This window comes from Alexandromys fortis, unplaced genomic scaffold (assembly GCF_014885135.2).
Source record: "Alexandromys fortis isolate MF-2015 unplaced genomic scaffold, M_Fortis_MF-2015_v1.1 scaffold_86, whole genome shotgun sequence".
NCBI lineage: Eukaryota > Metazoa > Chordata > Mammalia > Rodentia > Cricetidae > Alexandromys > Alexandromys fortis.
This window is the reverse complement of record NW_026067965.1, coordinates 4,646,726-4,674,718: the sequence shown is the minus strand read 5'-3', so window position 1 is coordinate 4,674,718 and position 27,993 is coordinate 4,646,726. Positions and strand designations below refer to the sequence as shown.

The 27,993-nt window shown below is 50.9% G+C and overlaps 2 protein-coding genes across 5 annotated transcripts in view; one reads left to right on the top strand and one right to left on the bottom strand.

Moving 5' to 3' along the window:
• Window positions 1-8,727, top strand: part of Acan (aggrecan) — a 59,175-nt gene extending 50,448 nt beyond the window's left edge. Inside the window, exons 15-20 of the mRNA XM_050154027.1 lie at window positions 1,858-1,971; window positions 4,791-4,949; window positions 5,485-5,567; window positions 6,400-6,544; window positions 7,575-7,757; window positions 8,185-8,727. Coding sequence (XP_050009984.1) covers window positions 1,858-1,971; window positions 4,791-4,949; window positions 5,485-5,567; window positions 6,400-6,544; window positions 7,575-7,757; window positions 8,185-8,261 — 761 coding nt within the window. The 3' untranslated portion in view covers window positions 8,262-8,727. The remainder of the gene's footprint in view (window positions 1-1,857; window positions 1,972-4,790; window positions 4,950-5,484; window positions 5,568-6,399; window positions 6,545-7,574; window positions 7,758-8,184) is intronic.
• Window positions 8,728-10,022: 1,295 nt separating this feature from the next.
• On the bottom strand, window positions 10,023-27,892 carry Hapln3 (hyaluronan and proteoglycan link protein 3). Of its 4 annotated transcripts, none has more exons than XM_050154011.1 (5): window positions 25,340-27,892; window positions 15,364-15,547; window positions 12,955-13,323; window positions 11,757-12,059; window positions 10,023-11,002 (listed from the first exon to the last, which is right to left on the bottom strand). In XM_050154011.1, exons 2-5 carry the CDS (start codon window positions 15,485-15,487, stop codon window positions 10,719-10,721), a joined length of 1,080 nt encoding a protein of 359 aa, XP_050009968.1. In that variant the 5' UTR covers window positions 15,488-15,547; window positions 25,340-27,892; the 3' UTR covers window positions 10,023-10,718. The 4 variants fall into 4 exon arrangements, with proteins under 4 accessions (XP_050009968.1, XP_050009967.1, XP_050009969.1 ...); XM_050154010.1 differs by lacking the exon at window positions 25,340-27,892 and adding an exon at window positions 24,181-24,490; XM_050154012.1 differs by lacking the exon at window positions 25,340-27,892 and adding an exon at window positions 17,763-18,953.
• Between the last annotated feature and the right edge of the window lie 101 nt (window positions 27,893-27,993).

Below are 27,993 nucleotides of genomic sequence, written 5' to 3'. Positions count from 1 at the left end.
TCCGTTTGCTTAACCCCCCTTGCCCTAGTGCTTCTCATCTCCCGTAACGAAGCCAATGGACAAAAGAGAACACCACTAGCTTTCCTGAATCAGGAGAGCCGCCCCCCAGCTTCCACTATGCCCACTGACCTGACCTATTGCTGCTACTGCTGCTGCTGGGAATCCTGGTGCATGCCGGGAAACCAAGTGCATGCCGGGATTTCAGTCAGTTCCTCCATGCATTTGGGGGTTGCTGGGAACTGTGAGTTTTCTAATCCATGGTGTGTGCTTCTTGAAACGAAACTAAGAACTTTGTACGAAGAGAAGAGAAGCCAAAGATGTGGAGAAGAGGGGCAACATGGGTTGAGCAAGGTACGTGAGAACCAGGGATTCTTGGGCCACAGATGGCATAGACTTGGCCAAGACAATTCAGAGCCTGAAGATCCAGAGGCAGGTGCATTGACCATCCTAGCACAGGATTAACATAAAGGTCTAGATTGCTATTATAGGCAGCAAGACTTAAGTTCTTGGATGAGTTAAAGCTCTGCTCTGAAGTCAAAGATCTGCTAATCCCAAGGAGACCATGCATCAGCAGCCCGCTGGATCCTGGATCTCAAGTAAACATAATTTGCATGTACCAAGAATTAGCCTCTTCCAGGCTGGAGATGTAGCCCAGCTGACAGAGTGCATGCCTGGAAAATGTTCAAAGCCCTGGGTTGGATCACCAGCATCACATAAACCTGACACGGTGATGCTCCTACAATTTCAGAACTCAGGAAGTGGAGACTGGAGATTCAGAAGTTCAAGGTCACCCTTCGGAACACGTGTTCAAGGCCAGCTCCAAAGTTACCTTATGAAAACAACAATCCGGAGAATTTCAGTTCTCACTTTGTCTAACTGATGATAAGTTGAGGCAAAGGTCACGGATTTACAAATTTGAATCTTGCAAAGAATGTTTTGGAGCCGAAAGAGAAGGGAAGAAGAGCAGCTGAGACAGAGGGGTCTGGGCACCTGACTAAAGTTCGGGCTGGTGATGGATCTGCAGCTAGCCTCTAACTGAGCATCTCGCCAGCCACTCACCGAGCCAGCTTCCCTTGCTAGCCAGATGGGTGCCCATCTAGAACTTATGACTCACTGAAGAGGCCCACCTTTGGAGGCTTTGAGCTGGAAGGAGGTCGCAGGGGAAATGTTGGGTGGGGTTTTATTCTCTAGCCCACAAGAAGGACTCTGGTTTCATTTTCATAAATACCCTTGAATCTTACTTACTGAAAACAAAGACACTATCTACAACCCTGGAAATCTAATGAGTCTCCTGCAAAAGTCCCATATGGCCATTTCCTTAGGGCTGTATACCCGTCAGACCACTTCTAGATGACTCTTTCTAGAACACGGGTTTGCTCTCCTTTCTTTATCTCACAACTATAGAGGAAGAAGCCAGGAGAAGCAAGACTTCTCACCAAGCTTTAAGAACGTCACTTCCAATTTCTTTGCCTACCACTGTGTCCACGGCCAGTTCTGGCCTCCAACTCCTCAAAATATTCATGAGAGAAGGTATCGTGGAAGAGCTCCATTCTCGGCCTTAAAAAAGGCATTTGGCCACAGAAGTACCAGGTCTCTCCAACCTGAAAAACTAGTTCCAAGGCTCCAAGTTTGCCCATCAAGAATCCCAAACATCCAAAGAAAACTGTCGGGATTGTTGGCTCAGCAGTCCAAGATGGCGGCCGCAGCAGCAGCAGCAGCAGCAGCAACAGTTCTCAGGAAATCCAGCCAGGCCCCTCCCAGCCTCTGGAGAGCTGCAGGGCTGGCCACTCACACTAAAGCCTTGGTGCTTGTGAATTGCCAGCAGAGGTCCTAATGGTGGCCCTTGGTTTCTTGCAGACATTGATGAGTGCCTCTCAAGCCCTTGTCTGAATGGAGCCACCTGCGTGGACGCCATCGAAAATTTCACATGCTTATGCCTTCCCAGCTACGGAGGGGACCTGTGTGAGATCGGTAGGGCCTTCTCGGCTTCAGCTAACGTTACTAACGGCTGCACTCACTCCTCCTTCCTCACCCTCCTCTCTAACCACAGGTTCCAGGCCTGGACTGGAGCCCCCAGGTCTGCCCCGAGCGCCATTCTGGGGGACACAGCTGAGAAGTCTGTCCCCCAATTTTCATCGCTTGTTCTTGCTCTTTCCCCTTTGGGAACCCACCTCTGAAATGTTGGCTGATCTGACCGCAGGAGAGATGTACACTTTGGAAACCGGGGCTCAGGGAGCTGGGCACACACTAACCTTTTCCAGGGCTCGCGGTCTTGCTGATGCGACCACAGAGCTCAGTGCATGGGTCCCCACTAGGACAACACAGCTGATTCTGTGCATCGGTCGTGAAGAAAAGGATGAGTAGAGGCAGTGGGTTCTCGCTCTACTGGTGACCATGGATCTTCTCAGCACGTTCGTGGGCACTGTCTACCTTGCTGTGTTCTCTGTGGGACTTTCGTGTCCTTTCCGTGTCCCTGGGGAGCCACAACGCTGTGCTAACCAAGCTGTCTTCCTCCTCTTCTCTTGGCATGGGTGGTCTACCTGAGAGGACCGTGTCGCCAGTATGCTCCAATCATGCATGAACAGGGACCGTGCATGCCATCCTCTCTCTGTCACACTGTGGCAGCTCCCCTCTGAATGCTACCCTGGCCCACACTCCCTTTCTTGCTCCCTTGTACACAGCAGAAGGCTAGTCCACAGAGCAGTCTCGTTGCGAGGCACAGGAGCTGAGTTTCCTCGCATGAGTCTTGCCAACACCTCTGCTCTGCACCAGTGGGCCAGGGGTCCGAGGCAGAACCCGGCTGACCCCCAGCATTCTCACTGATGGTGCCTATGGGCTCCTGCCAGCCCCTCGGGTCTCAAGCCCTTCCCAACTCAGAAAAAGAGGCCTGAGGCTTCAGGATGCTGGTAGCAATGACTGGAAGTGTACACGGGCTCAGAACCCTTTTCAGTGAACTCTTGTTAGAGAAACTTCCAGAAAGTAACAGACACTCCTGGGAAATCTCCCTTTGAGTCTGAACAGTGTGGGGAGGTAACAAGAATTGCTCATTCCTTGGCAGCATAGACCAGGGCACATGCTGATGAGGGCACTGAAGGTTTCTGTAGTAAGAGGCTGGGACATTCATCTTCCCTCTGGCCTCCTGACTTCCCTCATACACCCCCAAGAAGTCAGATGCATGGGGTCCCAGCTAGGCGGGAATAGAAAGCACAAAGATTTTCCCTCCAGGATACCACAGGGGAGAAAGGTCTGGAACATCCACATACAACAGCTCAGGAACTTCTCTTGGAAAGGGAGACTGTTGCGACATCCTGATAGACCAGGAAAGTGGTCCCAGAGCCACCCAACTGGGCCCCAGGCCCGAGTGTCCAGCAAGGCAAGACTTGGTTGCAACCTGGAATGCAATGTCCCATGGGATCTTATGCCTTGTCTCTGGTGTCATCACTTTGTCCCGCCTCTTTAGAAGTCTGTCTTATCCTCACAACCTCCACTGGCATGGTCCTCCCCAGCCAGGCCAAGCTCCCACCCTCTCTGAGCCTACCTGCCCAGTTTAGTCCTCAGGTTCTGAAGTGGCCCAGGGACTGGTACACAGGCCCAGGGATGGTGCCTTTGTCTCAGTGCCAAGCATCCTGAGGCTTCCTTGACCTCTTTCCAGACCTTTATCTCCTCTCTTGTGGAGGGCACCGGTAGCCAGAGGGCCCTCTCCCTCCTGGCCTCTACTCCGCTTCTTTCTTCTCTAGCTACTGGCCTTCCTTTCCTCTTTTCACTTCCGAGCCTTGCCAAGCTCCCCTTAGCCCAAGGAAGACTCCTTCCCCTCAGGGAAATTCCCCCCGCCTTCCTAGACCAGCCAAACTATTGAAGCCACACATCCTGAGATATCTCTGGCAACTCCAGGGTCCTCCCGTCCACACAGAGGCTCTAGGCAGAGAAATGCAAAAGGAAAAATGTAAGCTTCCCTCTGTCCAAAGCTCCATGGACCAGTTGTTTAGTTACTGGCTCTCACAGAGGAGAGGGAGTCCTGGCTGGAGGCTTCTTTCCAGCCCTGAGGTACAAACCCTTCCACCTGAGCCGAGCTACCCTCATCCCCGTGCTGCCACCAAAGGCAGTTAGCTCACGATCCCCTCTCCCAGGCTTGATGAGCTGGTTCCAACATGTCTGTGCCCCCCTCCCCCGTCCCTGAAGACTATTCCAAGACTCCAAACTAGGCCTCCCTCCAGCACACAGCACCTGCTTCTCCTTTCTTGGCTGTCACTAAAATGTGAGACAAAAATATAAGACAGGGCCCTGGGTCACAGACCAACCTCCAGTTGGCATGTAGCTCTTTAAGAGGAAGACATGGTGTGTTCTGCTAGAGCCAGCTCAGGGACCTGGGGCAGAAACACTTGTCTAGCATGCAGAAGCCCCCCCCCCCCCGCTTCATCCCAGCAATGCATATGATAATTAGAATTAAAGTAATAATAATAACAATGGCAGCCAGCTTAGATCCAAAGGTTTGGGTTTTGGGGGCCCAAATAAGAGTGAGCTTTGGGCCCCCAAGAGACTGATTCCTGGGGTCAGGGTGCTACATCAGGGAAAGAAAAGATCTCTTTTCAGGTGGCATGTCTGTGGAGGCTTCCAAGAGTCAGATGGTACTGGCGTCCTGCCTGAGCCTCTGTCTCACTGGGCCTGTTGCCCCCCTCCAGGGCACAGCCTGTCAGCTGGACTGAACATAGAAGTCCCTGCCACAAGGCCGGCAGTGAGCACACACCCCTCTGGCCTTGCCCCCCTCTTCACATCCCTGACCTGTGTTACAGACCAGGAACAATGCGAGGAGGGATGGACCAAGTTCCAGGGCCACTGTTACCGCCACTTCCCTGACCGTGAGACCTGGGTGGATGCCGAGAGACGGTGTCGAGAGCAGCAGTCACATCTGAGCAGCATCGTCACGCCGGAGGAACAGGAGTTTGTCAACAGTGAGTGTGGCAGAGGCTAAGGGAAGCAGAGGGCCTTCTGGGTCAGAAATGAGCAGACTGGGGATTGAGGTCATAGTTCGGTGGACAGTGCTTACCTTGCCATGTACAAGGTCTAGTGCTGCAGGAAAGGAGGGGAGGATAAGGGAAGAAGGGACATAGGAAAGGGGGTGCAGATTGGATGCATTGCAGGGCAGAGAGCTGAAAGAAGAGGGTCAAATGCTCCCACAGTTCCCTCAGAGAAGGTACAGATCACTGGAACCAGCAACCCCAGCTGACCCAGGACAGATCCTGCCAGACAGAGATAGCCCAGGCTAACCCTGCAGCTATCACCTGCCCTTGCCAGACCGAGGAGGTGTCCTAACGTATACCACAAACAGGCATGTCCTGAGACCCTCGCAAGGTCCTCAGAAGCCAGTGGCAGGCGCCTAGGAGCCGCTTGCTTCCTTCTGCCACACTCTTCCCTTTCTATGAGTTCCAGTCCCCGGACCTCCCAGGGCATCCAACATGAGGTGCAAACCTATCTTCCCTTTTCCAGAAAATGCTCAAGACTACCAGTGGATAGGTCTGAATGACAGGACCATCGAAGGGGACTTCCGCTGGTCTGACGGACATTCCCTGGTGAGTTGCCAGAGAATATGAAGTGGGATAAAGACCCCCAAGAACAGCCTGCATTCAAGTCTCCTGCAAACTCACTGAGCAGGGGCCTGGCAGTCGGGAACTCTGTAGGAAGGGATTGTATCTCTTTCCTCTCTGCCTCTGGAGAGCAGCCTGGGGCTGGGTGGACTTGGTGAGGGAAGTCATGTGATGTGAGAAGGGGCCCTAAGGAAATGGAAAAAAATTTGACAGCAAGCCACCATGAAGGGTAGATGACATTTAAGAGAGTTTCCTCGTAGAAAAAAGACAAGATCTCCTGGGTATATTGGGAGCATTGGGGACCTTGGGAGAGGGTTGAAGGGGAGGGGAGAGGCAAGGAGGGGAACAGAGAAAAATGTAGAGCTCAATAAAAGAATAAATTAAAAAAGAAAAGAGTTTCCTTATATGCAAAGGTCTAGTGTCTACTCGAGGCATAAAATAGAGATCAAATGGACAGAATGGGCAGTCAGCTACAGGTCAGTGAAGAGGGTCTTGAAAAGGGTCTTACAGGTCAGAAATGAACAGACTGAGGATTGCCCACCAGGGAAGCCTGGATCCTTGGGGGTTATGAGATCCTAGAAAGATCAGAGTCAGGCAATGTAACCAGTTCCCTAACCTGGGACCCATAGCATCTAGGATGATCCTGATCAGATAATCAGATAGATTCCCAGCACCCTTTGCTGCTGCCTTACAACCAAGATGTTGGGTGGAAGAAAAAGAAGAATAGGGGAGGGAACTGATCGGGAAGGAAGTGGGGGTCAAGCTGAGCCACACCGCTTCTGTCTGCCCCTTACCGTTTTGCCTCTCCTGCCCACAGCAATTTGAGAAGTGGCGTCCCAACCAGCCTGACAATTTCTTTGCCACTGGAGAGGACTGTGTCGTGATGATCTGGCATGAGAAGGGCGAATGGAATGATGTCCCCTGCAATTACCAGCTGCCCTTCACATGTAAAAAGGGCACCGGTAAGAAGGGATTGGGGGGAGGTCTCCAGAGGGCAATAAGCCCTTCAGCTGCAAGGGAGCCCCTTGCCTTGTGACCTGGGGGCAGTTCTCTTGTCTCCTGACTACCGGAGACTATCAGAGCATCCTCAAGAAGCTTGTGGGTGCTGATGCGAGGGCCTCTCTCGGCACCAGCATCACAGAGCCAATGGCAAGAACAAGCTGACCCCTGGAAACCTTTCACAGGGGACAAAGAGAGGGTGACAGTCATGGGCTAGAGGACAGGATCCTCCCGATGTCAGCAACAGAAAGTCATCCATAATGGCCCCTGGGTGGACTACCCTTTCTTTGGAGCTCCAAAATATGCTAGTCACAGAGTCAGAGTTACCAGGCCTGGAGTCTTCAACTTTAAGGCCGTGGTATCACAATGCTTAAAGGGGCCCAGCCTCCTGCTCCTACTCATGGCCTGTGTCCCCAGAACTCCTTTGGGCCCCACTTTCCAGCTTTGCACATTTTCATAAAGAAGCGAGAGACAGGGGCTGGAGAGATGGCTCAGTGGTTAAGAGCATTGCCTGCTCTTCCAAAGGTCCTGAGTTCAATTCCCAGCAACCACATGGTGGCTCACAACCATCTGTAAAGAGTCTGGCGCCCTCTTCTGGCCTTCAGGCATACACACAGAATATTGTATACATAATAAATAAATAAATAACTAAATAAATAAATATTTAAAAAAAAAAAGCGAGAGACTTCGCACCAGAAGGTCCTCTTGCCCCACCTTAATCCCTCCTTTTTATCTCATCATTGTTCAAGGCCACCTTTCAATCCCTTTCTGCCTCCCAGTGCCACAGAGGAATGTTAGAACTGAATGCCTGCATCTCCCCGCTCCCCCCACCCCCTGCCCCACCACACCCAGTAGTCCATGTTCAGCACTGGGAAGAACAGTCTGATCCCTTCCTCATCATGCCTTGGGCTCTGGGCTAACCTTGTCTCTGCCTATGTGGGCCGTCACAGACGACCTCGTGAGACCCCTTCCTAAAAGGCATTTGTCCCTCAGTGGCCTGTGGAGACCCCCCAGTGGTGGAGAACGCCAGGACCCTCGGGCAGAAGAAGGACCGGTATGAGATCAGCTCGCTGGTGCGGTACCAGTGTACGGAGGGCTTTGTCCAGCGTCATGTGCCCACCATCCGGTGCCAGCCCAGTGGGCACTGGGAAGAACCTCGAATCACCTGCACAGACCGTGAGCATTGTCCCCTTCATCCCTTACCTGGCCCAGAGTCAGACTCCACCAACAGGGCCTTTTCCCTTTCCCCAGAGCATAGTGGTAGCTGGTACTGTCCTGGAGACTCTGTGCCATGCTAGGTAGGGGTTAAGCCAGGCAGAGAAGGTATTGGGGGTCTACTCCATTAAAAAAAAATCAGTCCCTCCCACAGGGAAGGTCCTTGTTCCCTGGAAGGAGATAAGAAACCTGTGGCCATTTCCTGAGCCTAAGGAAGGTGGATAAAAAATCCAACCCAGGGGAACAGGATGGGGCAGCTTTGGGGTACATTTCTAAGCTCACCATCCACAGGGCGGGCACCTGCAGACAGGGGGAGACTAGGAGAGTCTGAGCTCTGCCCTGCTTCTTCCCCGCTCACTGTTAATTCTCCACCTCTCCTTGACTGCAGCCACCACCTACAAGCGCAGGCTACAGAAGCGGAGCTTGAGACCCACACAGAGAAGCCGCCCCAGCAGGGCCCACTGAGAAGAGCTTCCAGGATGTGCCCCCAGGATGCTGAGCCCAGTGGCCATCCAGGCTGACCATGCATCCCAGCTAGAGATGGTGTCTTCTTCTTGTCGCTTTTTGTCATTAAAGAAGGAAAAATAAAAATACCCCACATTGTGTGTGCCCCGACTCCCCACATCACCCAAGCTACATCTAATTTGTTCCCTCCTCGAATCCCTCCCCCCAAAAAAATGCCAAAGCAAATTTACTGTAACCCATGGACTGAGTTTAGAGACATTTCTTTGATCTCCCACCGTGCCTTTCCAGGGACCAGTGCAGAGACAGGGTGAGAAGGGATGGGATTAAATTAAAGAAGATTTTTTTTTGTTTCCTGACTTTACCCAAGAGAAGTGCAATGGTTGGTTATTTCACCTCCAGGAGAAGCTAGGGAGGCAGGAGGAGAAGCTGGAAGGAGACAGGGCAGGGGCAGGGGGAGTATGGTGGCCTCAGAGCATGAAGGACTCGCAAGAGACAGACTACAGCTTAACGCGTTGGACAAAAGGAACCGAGGTCTGTGCCATCGATGAGGAAAGGAGCCTAGGCAGGGGACAGGCTGGCCAAGGGGAAATGAGGTGGCCTTCCCTCTAGAGTCCCTCTTCTACTGACCACCCTAGCAGGTGTCATTCCTCGGCTGGACTAGGTAGGGGCACTTCCTTCCCAGGGGTGCTCCACCGTCCCCTTCCCTCTCCCTACCCCGGGACGGTGCAGGCACCAGTGTTCCGTGCACCTATTTATATTTTTTGAAAACTAAAGATTATGATAATTATAATAATAAAGACATTGGAAGAGATCTATTTCCTTTCTTTTCCGTTTTGAAGAGTTCATTTTATTTCGTAGTTAAGCAGAAGGTGACCGGGATCTGGAACCTCCGCGGGGTCCGTGCTCTGATCCCAAATGGCCTCACCATGGCATGAGTCCTGGGTGTTCAAGTCACTTCTGTTCACCTCATTCTGACCGGAGTGACACTATGTTTGATGGGCCCTCTGCGTCTGTGTGTGTGTGTGTGTGTGTGTGTGTGTGTGTGTGTGTGTGTGTGTGAATACAGCGTGCCTGTGAACACATGTGACCTGTTTGTGTATGGATGCCTGAGTGTACCTGCCCACCTGTGCCATACAGTGGTTTGGAGGGCAGGTTTGCAAGGGGGCACACTGGGAACGTAAGAGTTGGTATGCTGGAACACTCAGGGTTGAGACAGGAGTACTGAAAGTTCAAGGCCAGCCGGGGATCCTGTCCCCAAACAACACAAAAGAATGATTCGAGACACTTGGTGGCATAGCCTGTAATCGCAGCTACTTGAGGGGCAGAGACAGCCTGAGTAAGTTGGTGAGACCCTGACTCACAGTAAAGGGTAAAAGAGAGCTGGGGATGTAGCTCAGTGGGAGTAGCGCTTGACTAGCAGAAGCAAGGCCCTGGGTTCAACCTTCATTATCAAAATGGGATGATATATCCCCTGAAGGGCTGTGTTAACACACCCCGAGTTTCTGACCCACTTGCTGGAGTGAGACTGAGGAACATGGATTTCTAACAAATTCCCAGACTGCTCGTCTGGTGTGAGGGTGCACACCTGTGGCCCCAGCACCAGGAAGGCCATCCTCAACTATACAGAGATCAAAACCAAACCAGCACACAGGGGCAGCCCAGGGGAGACAGAGGACAGAAGTGGACCCCCCCCACACACACACACCCTAGGCTGGGATCTAGCCCCCAAGACTGAAGGAGACAAAGGGTCAGACATGGAGGTCAGCTGGAAGGAGGAAGTAAATCATAGCACCATTTATTAGCCAAAGAAGGTACACACACCCAGAGTCACACCCAATGGGGACATGGAAAGGGTATTCTGACTCTGGAACCAGGAGAAGAGGGAAGTTGTCCCTTCCCTAAGCCCTCACCCACAAGTCTAAGGAGCCTGTGCAGAAATTAAAAGAATCAGCACTTAGCTTCCTCCTTCTCTAAGCCAAGGAAAGGGGGCTAGCTGCAGCCACTGCTCATTCTGGGCACCAGTTTCCTCGGGTTAGGGGTGCCAGCTGTACCAGAATGTGGCAGAGCCTTTTAAAGGTCAGTGGACCTCAAACGTCCCAGAAAGGGATGCCAAGAAAATTGAGAGTTGGATCTGAAAAAAAAAAAATCTTTAAAAAAAAAAACTGTTTAAATTGCCAAGCGGTGGTGGCACACACCTTTAATCCCAGCACTTGGGAGGCAGAGGCAGGCAGATCTCAGCGAGTTTGAGGCCAGCCTGGCCTACAAAGTGAGTTCCAGGACAGCTAGGACTGTTACACAGAGAAACCCTGTCTCGAGAAGCAAAACAAAACAATATGTTTAAGTTGGAAAATATAAAAATAATACAAGCAATGCCCCAACTCCCAAAAGGCAAGGTGGACCCTTGTGTCAGGAAGTTGGGGGGGGGGGGGCAGGACGAACGCACAGCTGGCCACTCTGCTAACGCTGGCGGTAACAGTAGACACCATAGCGGGCATGTGGGTCTGGAAAGCCGAATGTCCGTACTCCTGGCTCGGGGGGCCCACAGTTGGGGCGTGGGTGAACTATGGGGTAGCGGGCACTTCCATCCGCCAGCCAGCCAGCATCACAGCGATCCAGGCCACGGAACTTCCAAGCAGCAAAGAGCTGGCCCACCGTAGCGATCTGTGTGCCGTCTTCCCGGCAGGCCTCCCTGGCCTCCTGCAGTGTTAACTTCTCAGGGTGCTCCAGGTAGTACACCCACCCTGTGGGAAAGTGAGGCACTTGAGTGCTATTCAGCAGAGGAGGCGGCAGTGCCTGCCACAGGCAGGGAGGAATTGCTCTATGAGGGTCTTATTGGACACTTCGGGGAGGGGCACCTTTCTGGTCCTCATCCCATCATTTCTGTACTCCCCGGCTGCATTCTGAGTGGGCACCTACCTAGACTGGACTAGCCGCTTACCCTATGAGCATCTATACATGCCAGCAGACACTTTTAAGTAGCTGAGGATGACCTTCAACTTGAACTTCTGATCCTCCTGCCTCCCCCTCCCAAGTGCTGAGATTACACTACAATGCCCAGCTCAAGAGGTGCTGGGGATGGAAGCCATGCCTTGTCCACTAGGCAAGAACTCTACCAACCGAGCTGCAACCCTGCTGGACACGTCTAAGTATTTCTGATATGATAACACATCTCTGTTTTCATTTATCTGTCAATGAATCATAAGCCTGGTGTCTGGGGAAAGACATGGTTTGTCTGTGCTGATCCGCAGTGTAGTACATGACAGACACTCAGAAGATGTCTGATAAATTAATAACCAGAGGCAGCCATGAATAAAGAGCAAAATGGTAAGAACTGGTAAGGACATTGCCTCCGGAACTGCCAACATTTCAGACCGAGGGCCAAGAGGCAGGCAGAGAAGGGCAGAAGGTTCTGGAAGTTTCACACATGAAGAGGCCCTCCCTCAGATTCCAGATGACCATCAGGTGGACAGGTCTATGCTGGGCCATCCCACTCACCCTTGAGGGCAGCAGCGAAGCAGAACACATCATAGCGGTGCAGGCGGCGGTGGCGCTGGCCATAGCTGCGAACACCCGGCGCCAGGCCGAGGCCTCCGCAAGGCTGCCGGGGCAGCGCTATAGGGTACTGGACAGAGGCGTCCTGCAGCCAGCCGGCGTTGCACCAGTCCAGGCCCTCCTCCCAGGCACGGAAGAGCTGCTCAAAGGAAGCCACCACAGCGTCCTGCTCCTGGCAGGCCTGTTGGGCCTCGTGGAAGTTGAGCTGGTAGCGCCCTTCGGGGGACTGGTAGGGAAAAACCACGCCTAGAAAGGAAGGAAGGGCTCAGAGGGGTCAGAAGAAGGAGGCCCGAGCTCCCCACTCCAGTGATGAACAGTGCTGTGGAAGTGTCAGCTGAATAAACCCTTTCCTCCCCAACTCATTTTTTGGTCAAGGTGCTTCATTGCAGCAATAGAAACCCCAAGATAAGGTCAGAGTGTTGTTGTGTAACCCAAGCTGGCCACAAACTTGCAATCCTCCTGCTTCAACCTGAAGCACTGAGATCCAAAACACACGGACGCGGCTGCACACGTCCTCAGACAGCTCAGCAAACCTCCCACCTTCTGTCCAAGTACTAAGTACCAAGCCAGACTTCTTAATGCAGAAATTTCTTATCCCCTGGGTTCTTATCCCCACCACACACACACACACACACACACACACAATTTCATACTTAAATATAAAAACCTAACAGCAATAAGCCTGCATTCTGAATTGGCATTCTAACTAGTCTGAATTAAATGGCTCCTTTTGGGGTTCAGCAGTGTGCCCCAGGCTCTACCAGTCCCTACTGTCATCCACTGGCCCTGCTTTATTCATCTGTCTTGCTGACTAACCCTGCAAGAACCTCAGTTCTGGCTCCCATTTCCCTCTTTCTGAACAGGACTGAATGGGAAGGAACAGGTGGCAGTGGCTTCTGGAAGTTGCTTCCTGGGTTCAAACACCGTGTCTGCACCTATCAGCTATAGATCTAACCTTACATAAGTTACTTGATCTCTCTTAGTTCCCTCATCTGGAAAACAAGAGCCATGATACTATCATTTCCTTTTAGGGTTGTTTTGAGACTTAGACGTGCTTACCTGCGTAAAGTATAAAGGTCTACGCCTTCTCTGGGTCCTCTCCCCCTCCCTCGGGTCCCAGTGGCATCTGTCAGGGCCTCACCCCGAAGCTCCAGCTCTACCAGGCCACTCTCGTCCTCCAGCCCATCAATGACCTCGCAGCGGTAGCGCCCAGAGTCCTCCAACCGCAGGTCCCTGAGCTCCAGCGAGACTTCCTGCTGTGTGTCCTGCCGCAGTTGTACTCGCCCTTGGTAGTCCCCGAAGGAGCGGTGCCTCGGCCCGATGGCCACCAGCACATCCTGCTCCGGGGACCCGTTCTCTGATAACCTCCACCACTTCACACGCACATGTCTGGGGGACGCCAGGGCCGGCTCATAGTGGTAGTGGCAGGGCAGGGTCACAGTGGCTCCCCGGTGACTGAACAGGGACTCCTCAGTCGTCTCCACCACCAGCTTCACTCCATTGAAAAGGCCTGGGGGAAGGTGGGTCACAGATGCGACAATGGTCTCGCAAGGACCACCCATTCCCTCATCCCAAGACCCTCCAGACTCGCCTGTTGCAAAAAGAGCCACTCTGCCCCACCCCTCCAAGTACCTGCTGCTCTTCTATTCCACATACCCACTAAACAGACCTGTACCTACTTCCACTGAGTTGTGTGTGACCTGAGACCAGCATGGGCTACATGCGGTGAAACTCTGTCTCAAAAAAGAGAGGTACCTTCAGTTCCTTGAATTTGTGCTGGCCTTGCCATCTGTGTGCTGCTTCGTGAGAGGTGGAAATGACTGTCCCACTATGTCACTATATGGCCGGTTCTAAGGCTCACACAAAAGCGCCGAGCCACAGGGCTCAATTAGTGGGTGTACCGTTAAGCAGCCATGTTTGGGGCAGTTTTTTCTGCACTAAAAGCAAGTTGACGAGTGTTGTGACCATTTGGATTCCTGGCCTCCAGCTGCTCTTCCCCGCTAAAGATCTTTACTTTCCTTCTGATTTGAGTTACTGAAAGCTGTGTCAAAGTTGTTTACCAGCTCTGCTTCACGAGCACGTGTTGCCTTGCCTTGAGGATCAGAGGATGAGGTTTTCACCTGTTGGCCCACTTGACTGCTGGGTGTATAAGCCTCTGTGGTGTTATTGAATATAGGGCTTCTTACCAGTGACTAGAGGTCCATGTCCTTGTCTCTCTGTGTGTGTTTGTATGTTTCAACCTCTAGCCCCTCGCTCAAAGCTCGCAAACTGTATGGTAGTGCACAGAGCACAGACAGGCAGTATGTGCTGGCTGCAACAAGCTAAGCATGGTGGCTCCTGCCTGTGATCACAGCTCTTGGGAGGTGGAGGCAGGAGAGTCAAGACCTCAAGGCTTTCTCAAGCTACACAGAAACTTGGAGACCAGCATAGGATGCTTGGGGTGTGGCTCAGTTAGAAGAGTGTTTGTTTAACAAGCACAAGCCCTGGGTTTAGTCCCCAACTGTGCATCAAAACAGTTGTAAAAGTGCACCTGTAATCCCAGCACTCCAGGGACAGGGTCAGTTGGATCAAAAGTTCATGGCCATCCCTAGCTATATTCAAGTTGGATGGCAGCAAAGGCTGCTTGAAGCCATCTTAAAAAAAAAAAAAAAAAAAAAAAAAAGAAGGAAGGAAGAAAAAAAGAAAAAGGAAGCAAACAAACAACCCTAAAGAAATTGATTTTGGCCGGGTTGTGGTGGCACACACCTTTAATCCTAGCACTCAGGAGGCAGAGGCAGGCGGATCTGAGTTCGAAGCCAGCCTGGTCTACAAGAGCTAGTTCCAAGACAGGTTCCAAAGCTACAGAGAAACCCTGTCTCAAAACACCAAAAAAAAAAAAAAAAAAAAAAAAAAAAAAAAAAAAAAAAAAAGAAAGAAAGAAAGAAAGAAAGAAAGAAATTGATTTTAAACGCTAGCTGCTATGATAACCAATAAGAAGTTTGCCTCAAGTGTTCCTATGTCTACTGTGGCCTCCAAAGAGCACAACACAGCCTCTTTTTCACAGTCTGGGCCAACTGTCGACTAGGGCTCCTCCAAAAGACCCAGCTATCCCAGCCAAGGAAGGAGACGGTCAGAGCTCAGGGTTCAAATGGCAGAACTCCCTAATCAACAGAACTAGGCTGACAAGATGGAGCTCATTGCAGGGAATCAGTGACTGCAATCTCAAAGTCCCCTGCCTGAGGTCACCCAGCACGAAAGAGGTACAACTGATATTCAGGCTCACATCTCTGGGATTCCAAAGTCTCTTCTGCAGGGATCCCAGGGGTAGTGGCACTTGGGCTGGATCTTAAAGACCTAGCTCTATTCTAGGAATGAGGGCCAGCCCAAGAGAACTTCGTCCCATGTCTACGGTATCAGCAAACTCAGGGTGTTTAAACCATGTCCTCTCATCTTAGAAGCAAGGCCAATCTACCCTTGGAGGCCCAGACTGGGAAGATCCTCCTGTCTGTATCCCAGCCTGAAACCTATATATCACAGCAGGAGCCAGGAGACAGGCCTAGAAGCCACCGACCTTCCCCATAGCCGTCGCTCAGGGTCCTGCCATGCGGGCCGTGGGAATAGTAGAAGCCATTGTAGAATGGCAGTCCCCAGATGCAGGAAAGTGACAGCAGCAATACAAGGAACAGCAGGCCCATCTTGGCCAGGATAGTGGCAGTGCCTAGGTGTGTCTTAGACGAGGCTGAGCCCTCCAGCAACTGCAGGGAGAAAGAAAACAAGCCAATTACAGAAGCCCACGGCAGGGACCTAGGACTCCTCCGTTGGCACCCTCTAACACACTCCCTCAACAGCGCATCTCAGAACAGCTCCGTGGGCCAGGGGCTGTCCTCAGAGCCCAGCAGGCAGCAAGAACAAGCTAGAAGAGGTGTCCCCTTCGTAGGGGAGAAATGCATCCATGGGCAACAGGCACTGAGAACTCTCAAGCAGTTTGAATTTCAAAGGCCGTAAACAGAGGAGACTAGAATAGAACATTCCAGGGTGGGTTTCATAGTTAGTAACAAGTCTGGACCACCATGGAACTTGTTTCAACACACAAGTGTCTGTGAGGGGAGGACCGTGACAATGTGGCATTTATTTTTAAGATGAAAGCAAGGTCAAAAAGCATTTGAGGAGTAAGATGGCTCAGTGGTAAAGATGCTGCCTGCACAACTTGAGTTCAACCGCTGGAAAAGAAGCAACTCCATAATGTTGTCTAGCCTTAATGCGTGCACTGTGGCGTGTGTATGCACACACACACACACACACACACACACACACACACACACACACACACACACGTATAAATATCCTTTTAGGAAGTGAGTTTTGCCGGACGGTGGTGCACGCCTTTAATCCTAGCACTTGGGAGGCAGAGGCAGGTGGATCTCTGTGAGTTCAAGGCCAGCCTGGTCTACAGAGCTAGTTTCAGAACAGACACCAAAGCTACAGAGAAAAAAACGAAAAAATAAATAAACTAAAAGTGATTTTTTTTGGGTGGGGTGGGGTGTTATTTTAAAGAGAGTTTCATGTAGTGAGCTCGCCACAGAGAATGGTCTTGAACTCTTGATCTAACTGCCTCTACCTCAAAAACTCTCAGCAATCAAAGTATGATATTTTAATATATTTTAAAAAACAAAATGAACAAACTATATCCCACAGGCCAGCTGCCTACTGAGTGCCTACTGTTGGGAAATATTATTTTCAGGTGTGTTGCTTTTGTTTATGTTGCATTTGTTTAACTCTCTGAAACTGTGATTCTTTGCCTGTCTAAAACACGTGATGATCTAATAAAGCACTAAATGGCCAATAGCGAGGCAGGAGCCAGGAGAGGCGGGGCTGGCAGGCAGAGAGAATAAATAGCAGGAGAAACGCAGAAAGAGCAGCAGCAAGAGAAGGAGGAGCAACGAGAGAGCCAGGGGGAGAGGACATCAGGGATCAGTCACCTAGCCATCCAGCCAGTCACGGGGAAAGAAGAAAAATACAGAGAAATAAGAAAGATAAAAGCCCAGAGGGAAAAGTAGTCAGGATAATATAAGTTAAGAAAAGCTGACAACTGCCGGGTGGTGGTGGTGCACGCCTTTAATCCCAGCACTCGGGAGGCAGAGGCCAGCCTGGTCTACAAGAGCTAGTTCCGGGACAGGCACCAAAGCTACAGAGAAACCCTGTCTCGAAAAACCAAAAAAAAAAAAAAAAAGCTGACAAACAGCCCAAGCTAAGGTCAGGCATTTATAATCAAGAAAAGCCTCAGATTTATTTGGGAGCTTGGTGGTGGGCCCCCAAAAGGCCAAAAGAGTAAAACATCTCACAACAACCTACCAACATGGGAATGGCCCCCCAAATTGCTATTTGTGCACACCTATAATTCCAGCACTGGGGAGATGGAAGCAGGAGGCTCAAGCGTTCAAGGCCATTCTAGGTCACATATGAAATTTGAGGCCAGCCTCAAATTTAGACAAAAGACCTTGTCTAAAGATGAGAATACCTAGACAGGTCCTCATAGTAGGGCACAGGTACCACAAGGTGCAAAGGCCAGGGACAGGCATGAGGGATGTTCTCCATTTGTTTGCCTGTGTCCCCAGGTCCCGTCACCATAAATCCATCCCTGTGGGTCACTTGTCACAACCTAGCCTTCTGATTTCCAACTGGGTTTAGTCAGTGGGAAGCACTAACAAGATGCAGAAGACAGTCCCCTGCCCTCCCTCCTGACTGCAGCGGACTATCACAGCCTCTGGGCAGCCTTCTACTTCTCTGTTTTATCCCTATTATCGTAGCTCTCTAGAAGTGATCCCTTGATTAAAATCTCCTTGCTGCAACCATCTGGACTGAACTCTGCTTCCTGCCCAGCCCCTGACTGACATGGGAGAAGGAGGGGGGTGAGCAGTTAGCAAGGACTCTGTCTGAACACCTTGGGAGGAGGGGAACCTGGATACCCACTCTCTGATAATTGCAGATGAAAGCTTCAAGTAGATGAGCTCCTGGCTCGGACTCACGTTTTAGAAGCAGGCAGGAGGCAAGTGGGAGGCAGGCTTTGGTGCAGCAAGACCAGGGTGCCCACAGGCCTTTGCAAATAGAACTGTGATTACTGCAGAGGAATGTGGGAGGATGCTCAGGGTATCATTTGTGACAAAGCAAAGCACACAATTGCCACAATGATTACAAACATGTGGCCTTATGGGGATGTCTGTGTACAAGACCGAAGGGAGGAGGCAAGGGCAAAGGAAGGGAGGGAGAGAGAGAAAGGAAGAGAGTGGGGAGAGAGGGAAAAGAGGGTGAGAATGCAGAACAGACTCTGGAGGGAACATTCTTGTTTGCAGAACAATTAGTCCTTGCTGGAAAGGGGAATGGATGCAGAGAGAGCCGAAGTTTGAATTCACTCTCTTCCTAGATGTATTTGCAGAAACTCTGAGGTCTAAACTAAGTTACTGTGCTAGGCACCAGAGCCGGGACAGAGCCTTGGTGATGCCGGTCAGGAACCAGGAGATCCCTGTTCAAAACCATCTCCACGGCAGCCATCCCTCAGTATTCGTGGGCAGCGTTCCACAGGATCCTCATGGGTCCCACTAGCCAAGACACTCTGACATAAAGTAGCACCACATTGCCATGTCCCCTCTCCATATTCTCCTGTACCCTGCTACTCCTCTCTAGGCCTCTTCTATCTAATTCTGTATAGTAACTGTTACATTGTGTTGTTCAGGGGCTAGCGACAAAGAAAAGTCTATACTTTCGTCTGCTCGACTAACAACCATCTGTGGTTGGTTTTAACATACTGCTTGCTGCAGCTGCACGGAAGCCCACTGCTCGCCACCGTGTGAGTCTGAGCTGTCCACAGCTGTGATGTGGAGATCATGACCCTCACCTGGTTTATGTCTCCCCAGCCAGGAGAGTTTGCTCCTACAGTGACAGAATTCTAGATACAGGCCAAACTGCACAGGAACAGAAAAAGCCCGTGCAGTGTCTAAGCCTGTGGTGAGACCAGAGGAAGTGTGAGATCTCCGACCGTTGGGAGTTACAGGCGGTGGGAACCACCCAACATGAGTGCTGGGAACTGAACTCAGGTCCTCTAGAACAGAAAGTGCTCTTGGTGGCTGAGCCCTCTCTCTCGCCCTGTATCTTTTAATTTTTTATGTTTTTTAAGTTTTATTTATTTATTTAAGATTTCTGTCTCTTCCCCACCGCCGCCTCCCCTTTCCCTCCCCCTCCCCCAATCAAGTCCCCCTCCTTCAAAAGCCCAAAGAGCAATCAGGGTTCCCTGCCCTGTGGGAAGTCCAAGGACCACCCACCTCCATCCAGGTCTAGTAAGGTGAGCATCCAAACTGCCTAGGCTCCCACAAAACCAATAGGTGCAGTAGGATCAAAAACCCATTGCCATTGTTCTTGAGGTCTCAGTAGTCCTCATTGTCCGCTATGTTCAGTGAGACCGGTTTTAACCCAGGCTTTTTCAGACCCCGGCCAGCTGGCCTTGGGGAGTTCCCCTTTTAATTTTTTAAATGTGATTGCAGGGCTCTCAAACACGACTGTACAGATGACCATGTAATATCTCAGGGTCAAAAGGTTAGACACACCTGTGCAGGTCTTAGAGGGAGGAAGTGCGATTGTGGAGCGTGAGCGCCGAGGACTTGATCCAAGGCCTCATGCATGCTAAGCTAGCATGCTCTCCCAAGCGAGCTATGTCCCTAGCGCGGTGTTCGTGTGTTACAAAGAAGAAAGTCGATGCAAAGCCCGCCCAAGGTCACCCTGCTTGGACGGTCAGTTGGAATTTGAACCCCGGCCAGCTCCAAAGCCTGGAGTCACCATGCAAATTGCAATGAGAAGATTGTGGGGAGCACACAAGTACCTGCTGTAGAGATCTCCCTAAAACTCATTTCCTTTTCCTTCCGTTAGACTTCAACTTGGAAATCAAGAGGGACACAGGCTGAAGCATCCGCGGCTTGTGAATATAGATAAAGCTGGGTGGCCCAGAGCCACCTCCCCACAGACCACTCTGGCCTCTTAGAGCTGAGACTGGTGCTCCCAGGTAGGAAGTCAGCCTGCAGGTGCGGGTGCTTCTGCCACACAGCATCCTTTGTATCCTTAAAAAAATGTGCATTGTTGCAAAATTACACACTAAAAAATTACAGGGTTAGAGGAAAATAGAGCGTGAAACTTCAGCACCCCAGTGCTAAAAGGAACAAAGGCAGTCCTGGTCAAAACCACCCACAAACATGGCCTGATACCACACACCTGTAATCCCAGTCCTAGGGAGGAGAGGGAGTTCCAGGCCGGCCCTGGGTTACACCAAGAAAGCCTGTCTTTCAAAACAAGCAAAGCCAAGAATGGAGAAGCAGGCTTACAATGGGAGGTTGGAGGCCAGGAGGATCAGGAGTTCAAGCTCATCCTCAGCTCCATAACACACAGTTTCAGGCAATCCTGAACGACACAACATCTGGTCTTGAGAGATAAAGCAATGCAAAAACCACACATTCTCTACCAACTCAGGGACAGAGGGCAGGTCCTCCTTCCATGGAGCAAGAGTTTCCTCTTTGTTGATGGAACGCTTTGGAGTGTACTAACATGGCTAGAAGCCAGTTCGGTTTCCAGCACCCACATGGTGGCTTACAACTATCTGTAACTCCAGTTCCAGGGAATTCAACACCTTCTTCTGGCACATGGGGTACACACAGATACGTGCAAGCAAAACACCCATGCACCTAAAATAAATAGATCTCTTAGAATGGAGTGGGTGGGGAGAAGGAGAGGAGGAGGAACTGAGCTTGCCAAAATGAGCAGTATGACCAGGGCTGGGATGTCATTCAACGATAGACCACTGTGCCTGACATGCCAGTGCCTAGATTACATTTCCCTCTTCTATATTTTGTTTTTTTTAATTCAGGATTGTCTTGGCATATCTTCATCTTATTCCTGGTTTTATTAGAAGGCTTCTGGTGCTAAATTTCCTTGAACCAATCACATAGGTCCACTACCCTCCGTCAGTATCCTTGAGTTGGGATGGTGGAAGTTGGTTTGGGAATCTTGATTAGCAAGGATTCTGAAAGACTGCCATGTTTTTGCTTCCATCTTGTGCTTCCCACAAGAGCCTGGGTATAGACGGAGACAGTTTGTTTCCCGACTTCTCACACCCAAATAATCACACAGAAATTATATTAATTACAGCACTGCTTGGCCTATCAGCTCAGAATTCTTATTAACTAACCTTTACATCTTAACACATTTCTATCATTTTGTGTATCGCCACAAGGCTGTGGCTCACCAGATAAAGTTCCAGCGTGCCCATCTCCTTTGGCAGCTACAGTCTCCCTGACTCTGCCCACTCTCTATCACTGTTCGGATTTCCCACCTGGCTTCACTCTAAGCAATTGGCCAAAATAGCTTTATTTATCAACCAATAAAGAAACACATATACAGAAGGACATCCCACATCCTCTCCTTTCCTGTCTAATTAAAAAAGACTTTCACATAGTAAAATTATATATACAAAACAGTTATCAAGCAAGAATTATAGTTACGATATTTCTTTGTGAGTCTAAAGTTTTATATTTATCTTTTATTATAACTATCTAGTCTTCAACTCCATCAAAAACTCCATCAACTCCATCAAAAACTCCAGGAGGATATAATATTACCTAAGTAAACAGGAAGTGCATTGTAAGCAACTTTCAAAACTCCAGAATTGACAGAGACATCTAGCTGCCTGGACAGTCACCCGAAGTTCTTCTGTAACATTAGGGCATCCATCTTCAGCCTACAGGCCCATAGTATCCGGCAGACTTTTCCATGAAGCAGGAAATCTGAAAGACTGTTTCGCCGCTATTGGCAGTTTGTCAGTCACTTTCTTCTGTATCCTGCAGAATGTCTGGCAGACTCTTTGATGAAGCAGGAACCCTGAAGGACTGTCTAACCTTTAGGCAAGTTCAATAGTCATTTTTTCTGTGGGTCCTGCATGTACAGTTTATACAGCATACCATCAGCAGTTCCGGTAAGAGCAGTTTCTTGCCCAATAGCCTTGTCATATTGAAGGCAAATTCCATAATGAGTTTCTTCAATGCCCATCAACCTCTCTGAAGTAATTGGTGCTGCCAGAAGCAGACATGTCTCACTGTCAAAAAAAAAGTCTAACTTCTTAAAACATTTTAAAAGTCATCTTTTGTAAGTCTTTCCAAGGTTTGAAGAATAGCTATCCATCTGAAATCTATCTCTGTACCTCTGGAAAACCTAACTAACGTGACTACAAGCTTGACTATCATAGATGGCTATCTATTAACTGCATTTTTTAATTACAAGTTACATATTACATTTTAAAATGAGCTGCACAAGGAGCAGAAATATACATATAACAAAATTGGCCTTAAAATTGTATCAATAAACCAAGAGCCATACCAATACAAAATGTTCACCTCTACAGCCCCTGGGTAGTGAGGCACACCTGTGGGTTTGCTGAATGAAGTCAGGTGCTTTCTGTCAGCTGTCATTAGAATTCACACGATAAACTGCTCCTCAACGGTCAGAAATCTCCAGACACTCACACACTGGCGAAAACTGCTGCCAAGTCAAGCACACCGACCTTGTTTTCCCTACAGAGTATGAGTTCCCAAGGCTGGGACCTTGGCAACACTCACAATCTCCAGCCTGGGCCCCAGTTTTTCAATGAACTTCTACATCTAGCACCTTCTACAGCCCTCCCAAGAGGCCCCACATCATACTTGGCAAGGAGAATCTTATTCTCTCCATTTGATGCACAAGTAAACAGAGACACAACTTACCCAAAGGCCACACAGCCAGGAAATGACAGAGGTGGGATTCTTTTTAGCTGATGAGAATTGTGGCCTGTCCTTCAACTGTCCATATGCCTTCCCGGCTACTCTTACACTAGCGTCAGAATCATCATCCCTATTGTACAGCCAAGAAAACTGAGGCTCGGTAGTGCTAAGTAGATGCATGCCTAGGGTCACCCTTAGGAAGATGAAAGAGCTGAGATCTGACCTCATTACCTCAACAAATATTCGCCATGCATCCACCACAAGGTAGGCAGAGTTCTAGGCAGTAGGGATTCAAAACACAACACTCCTGGGCTTCCCAGTCTACCAGCGGTAATGGCAGACACAGACGTGACTGCAGATGATGGGGGAAGATGGAACAAGAGGATAGGTACTTATTTACTTTCAGAATAGGGCCTCAAGTAGCCCAGGCTGGCCTTGAACTCTTCACATTACTGAGGGTAACCTTGAACTCCTGATCCTCCCACCTCCACCTCCCTACTGCTGGGATTAATGGTCTGTGCACCCATGACCAGTTTATGGGGTGCTTGGGATAAAGTCAGGGACTTTGTTGAATGCTGAGCAAGCACTCTACCAACTGAGCCACAGTCTGAGCCCTGGGTGTCCCTTGACCCTAGGTCAGGAAGACTGTTGAGAAGATGGGAGTCTCCTCAAGACTTCCTGGGAGAAGAGCGTGAGCTGCAGAGAGAGCAACAGCAGGAAGAGTTCAGAGGTCAAAGGGGCTGGAGCACCAGGGGCATCAGGAAGCAATGCCCATGTGGTGGCCACAGGCCCTGACATACATTCCTTTGGAGTTTTTAAGAAGGAAGCCATGAAGAATCATCAGAAGGGGCATGGTATGAACCTGATTTACAGTCCTAAGAGGGTGGCTCTGGGGGACTTGTTACCTCCAATCAAATGTGCTTCATCAAACCGCTCCCACACCAGACACAAAAACAGCCTCTCCGCAGTCCTTCTTACCTCAGCTGTCCAGAGCACCCAACTCCACTTATGTCTGACTTTATTAGCACTATGAAAATGGGAGGGTTATGCTAGCCCTGCAGGGGTGTGGCCTTCCACCAGGGAGGTGCCAGGAAGAATGAAAGAAGTTAGCAAATGAAGATGTGTCCGGTGTCCAATAACCAACCACGCGATAAGGGAGAATTCATTAAACCAAAAGATCTAAGTTAAATTAACTGGCTTGGAACCCAGGTTCTGAAACCGTCTGAGTGACCCTGGGCAACTCATCTGGCCTCTCGGCACACAAACCCTCGACCTTCTGAGCAGACAAACTTAGAGGCTGTAGACAAGTGTGGCCCCAACATGCTAAGGTTAGCCAGAGAGCAGAAGTCTGGGTGGGAGTCCAAAGGGAGTCTCAGCCCCTCCTTCACTAAGCACTCCTTATTACTAATGCACCTCGGTTCTGCACCATCCTAGCTCAGCCATCAGCCCTAAAGAGACTGGCTGTTTGATTCGGTTCTGTCCATTTCCAACCAGTCTGTCCCTGAAGAAATGCCCAAGCCTCCGTCTCTTCGTTCATAAAAGGGTCCACACGGCAGAGCACTGTCTGATGGACACAAACCCTCAAACAAGGTCAGCACCTGGGCTACTGTTAGCAGCGGGCAATGTTCCTCCTTTCTCAACAACGAGGAGAAAAACAGCCACCCTTGGCTTCTCTTCACAGTTGAGGAAAACTTTATCTCCGACTAAATCTGAGGTTTAGAGGAAACCCGGACGTCTTGATCACCAGTCCTCTGCCTTTCCTGGGAACTGCTGGCCGAGAAGGGTTCAAGGAAACCAAAATTAAACTGAGTCCTGACGGCAAAGGGACAAGGTGCCACCTCTACCACAGTCACACGGCAACTGAGCCATTAATAAGTATTAGCCCCCTAGAAACCAGCAGAGGGCAGGATTGCCCCCACCGCCACCCTCGCCCCCACCCCCGCCCCATACACCAAGTTAGTTCAGGAAGGAATTTAACATCAATGCCCCGGTTTTAATCAGGCTTTTTCAAGTCTTTGAAATTCTGCCATCATCACCGACCAGGTTCTGGCGGAGGCAATAGAGGGGCGTTTTCCACCCTGGTACAAGTCGCTGAGGGAGGCTGGGTGCCTTGAGCAGTCACCCCTCTCTCAGAGGGCAGAGGTGTTCCCTGGGTCAGCGCTGGAGGCCCTTTACCCAACTGGATTGCAGGCAGCCGGTGACCACCCAACGAGTTGGGGGTAGGGCTGGGTCCAGATGCCGGAGCCTCTCCTTCCTGGCCTCCTCCATGGGAGAAGCCAGCTTGCATACAGGGTTTGCCCCGGTGCACTCCTGTCCCTTAGGACAGGCGCTCCAGGTGCTCGCCAGGACAAACCTGTGTTCAGAGTGGACTAAAGGGCATCCTCCGCCCATCCCCACGCAGGCTGTACCCAGTTCCTACTCCCTCCTCCCGCCAGGATCTCTGGTGGCACCCGCTGCATCCCACAGAAGCCCGGAACAGAGTAGCGACCTACTGAGACAGTGGGAGCGAAGCAGGCGACAAATCTCAGTATCCCGGGGATCGCTGAAATTTTACCTCTTGATAACTCCCCAAAAAGGTCGCGTGCAAGTCAGCCCGTAGGACTGATCACATAACAAATGAGCCCCTCAGTCCCCAGTTCCCTCTGTCCCCTGTCTCCTATCCCCACCCTTCCCGGCAACCGCGGGGTCCCCTAAGGTGAGAAGGGAGAAACTTGCATGCACAGAGACCCGGAACACAGCCACCCCAGCCACGTGTACCGTCCCCAGCAGGCTCTTCGAGGACTCAAACGCTTGGGGCCACTGCGATACGCTGAGGCCACGGGCTGTCCAGGTCTGAAGTAGCAGAAGAATCTGGGATCCTGAATGGCCCCAAAGGAAACGCTTCCAACAAACCTTGCGCTCCCGGCGGGCCAACCCCTTAAAGGTACACAGTCCCTTTCCCTCCCAAAGACCTGGCCTCCAGGGAGTCCAGACCCCAAATCAGCTGCAGGCTGATTGCGTTATGAATGGAGACTCACGCGTTGGGGCAAGAATTCAAAAGGGGGTGGCAGAGAAGTGTAGAAGTGGGAGGTCCCATTAAAATGCCCAGGCTTCTAAAAAAAAAAAAAACCTTCAGCACTCCGCGGGTGGGCTATGACCGCCCCACAGGGCTCAAGAGGAGTAAGAAATGCATGCCTGTTTCCTGTAGTGAGCTGAGGGGTGACAACCTTCTGCTGGAGGTTGGGCACACGAAGAGAGCTAGCCACACACAGACCTGCCCCTAGGAGGTCCTGGGTGGGGGTGAGCCAGGGTAGGATGGGGTATTCCTCTGGCAGGGCAGCAGACATCTGTCCCACAGGCAGCTTCTCAGGATGCTTCTGTTTGGACAGAGTGTTTTCTTTCCTTCCTGTCCAAAAGTAGCAGTCCTGGCCTGCAGGGCCTGGTTGTTTCCTCAATAGAAAAACCTAAGAAGGTCCTTCAACCAGGTCTAAGAGAAAGGCCACAGGGTCAGGAGCCCAGGCTTTCCTAAACACACCTCTAGATAGCCCTGACCCTCCGTGCATGCGTGCGTGTGTGTGTGTGTGTGTGTGTGCCTCCCAGCCAGAAACAAACCAAAATACAGCTTCTCTGGACTAAGTTCCCTCTAAAATGAAGCCAGGCCTATAGGCAAAGAGGAGCTATGAAGGTTCCCCTGCAGGTTAGGGATGGAGCTGACCCCCAGAAAAACAGGATACAAGTACCCATGGGGTACTCCCACAAGCCTCTGCAGCTGTGGATTGGATGGGCCAGGCTTGGCGTCAGCCCTCCGCACCCTCTCTCCTTTAGTCCCAGCAATGCCATGGATTCAGCCTTCTCATTTGCACTTTGTAGATGAGCAGAGGCCCGTGTCACTCGGAGCTAAGATACGAGACATGTTTGCCTGCCTTGAGGCTTTAAGCTCCTAGCCACTCTACCACATTTAAACTAGGAAAGAAAAGTCTAGACCCCTGGCAGAAGCAGGGTGGTGCTGACAGCCTCTGAAGCAAACAGGCTGGTGATCAGGCAGCAGGGTCAAATGTCACAGCGTGTGATAGGGCGGTCAGCAGGCAGGGAGAATATCAAGTCTGGTTGTCTGGTGTGGACAGGAAAAGCAAAGGAAATCAAAACTCAAAGTGAAGGACTCTAGGCTAGGATCCCAGAAAGCAGGCTTTCTCGCGGCTGCAGCCAACACATAAAAAAAAAAAAAAAAGGCTACAAAGAAAGAAAAAGGGACCAAGAAACAAGCTTGGGCAATACCAGTCTCCCACGCCAGGTGGGGGAGGGGGGTTTGTGCTCCATCCGCCCACCTGCCCAGCGGCCCAGCCAGAATGATTGGCCCACAGAAATGGCCTTGTGGTCTTTGCCAGGTGCCATTTCCTCTCCTGTGAAGCGAGTTCCAAGGAGGCAAAGCCATCCCAAGCAATGCTTCTCCCATCGCCTGCTGGCCCCTAGGGAAGGGCCTGAGCAGGGCCCTGAGGGAGGACTGGGTCCAACAAATCCTGGAAAGACTAGATTCAGAATTCATTACACACAACGCCACTGAAAAGCTCAAGGAACAGAAACAGGCTGATAGGCCTCAGAGTTGACCCTCCTTCAGGGGAAGAAGACCACTGAGCCTCTTCCTCAGTCCCACCCACAAGTAACCCAGGGAAACAGGGGGCAGCTCTCCAGAAGAAGCACTTCCGGGTGAGTCTGTGATGTGCTTCCAGATACCTGTTTGTTAGCTGCTCTCCTGCTCCCTGGGGAGCCACAGAATGGCTCGGAAGCTTGGCTGAGAGGATCTTGAAAACCAGAGTGCTTTTATTTCGTCTTTTTCCAGCTAGCTAGCCACCCCTCCCCAGATGACCAGGGCACAGGCCATGATAGCTCCTACTGGCCACTTCTTATAGCCCTGTGCAGAGCAGAGCAGAGCCCCCCCTCAGAACCCCCTTCCTCCCACCAGTGGCCTCTGGGAAGTGGCATGCTCTTGACCACAATCCCTATTTGGCGACGCCTTACCCCTTCCCTGCCCAGTCCATCAGGGCCCTCTTTTTCTGTTGGGCTTCTAAAACCTTCTTTAGGCTGGCACTGACTGGCATTACAAAGAAAAAAAAACGGAAACTGCCAAGAGAGAAACCAGCAGCCAGGCCTGGCCCACCTTCTTAGTGTGGGAAGGGAGGAGGGGTAGTCACAGGAGCCACCTCTCTGCCAGGCTTTCCCTGGCCCTTCATCGGGTGGCAGCTGCAGGCCAGACCCAGAAGGAGTGTGGAGGTAGAAGCAAGGGAAAGGTATGAGTCTGGCTTGGAGGGGAGGGAGGCCTAACTTCACCCCAGTCTCCCCCTTGTCCTCTTAAGCTATCACCAGTCTGGCAAGCGACACAGGCGTACTGGGCACCAGAGGACTGGATGGGGGGATGGAAATCAGCCCCAGGCAGT

Excerpts from the sequence above, each read along its gene's own strand:
- Hapln3 (XM_050154011.1), bottom strand. The coding sequence starts at position 15,487 with ATGGGCCTGCTGTTCCTTGTATTGCTGCTGTCACTTTCCTGCATCTGG. Across the intron at positions 12,060-12,954 it reads GGTAGAGCTGGAGCTTCGGG|GCGTGGTTTTTCCCTACCAG; the intron begins GTGAGGCCCTGA and ends CTTCCTTTCTAG. Across the intron at positions 11,003-11,756 it reads CTTCGCTGCTGCCCTCAAGG|GGTGGGTGTACTACCTGGAG; the intron begins GTGAGTGGGATG and ends ACTTTCCCACAG.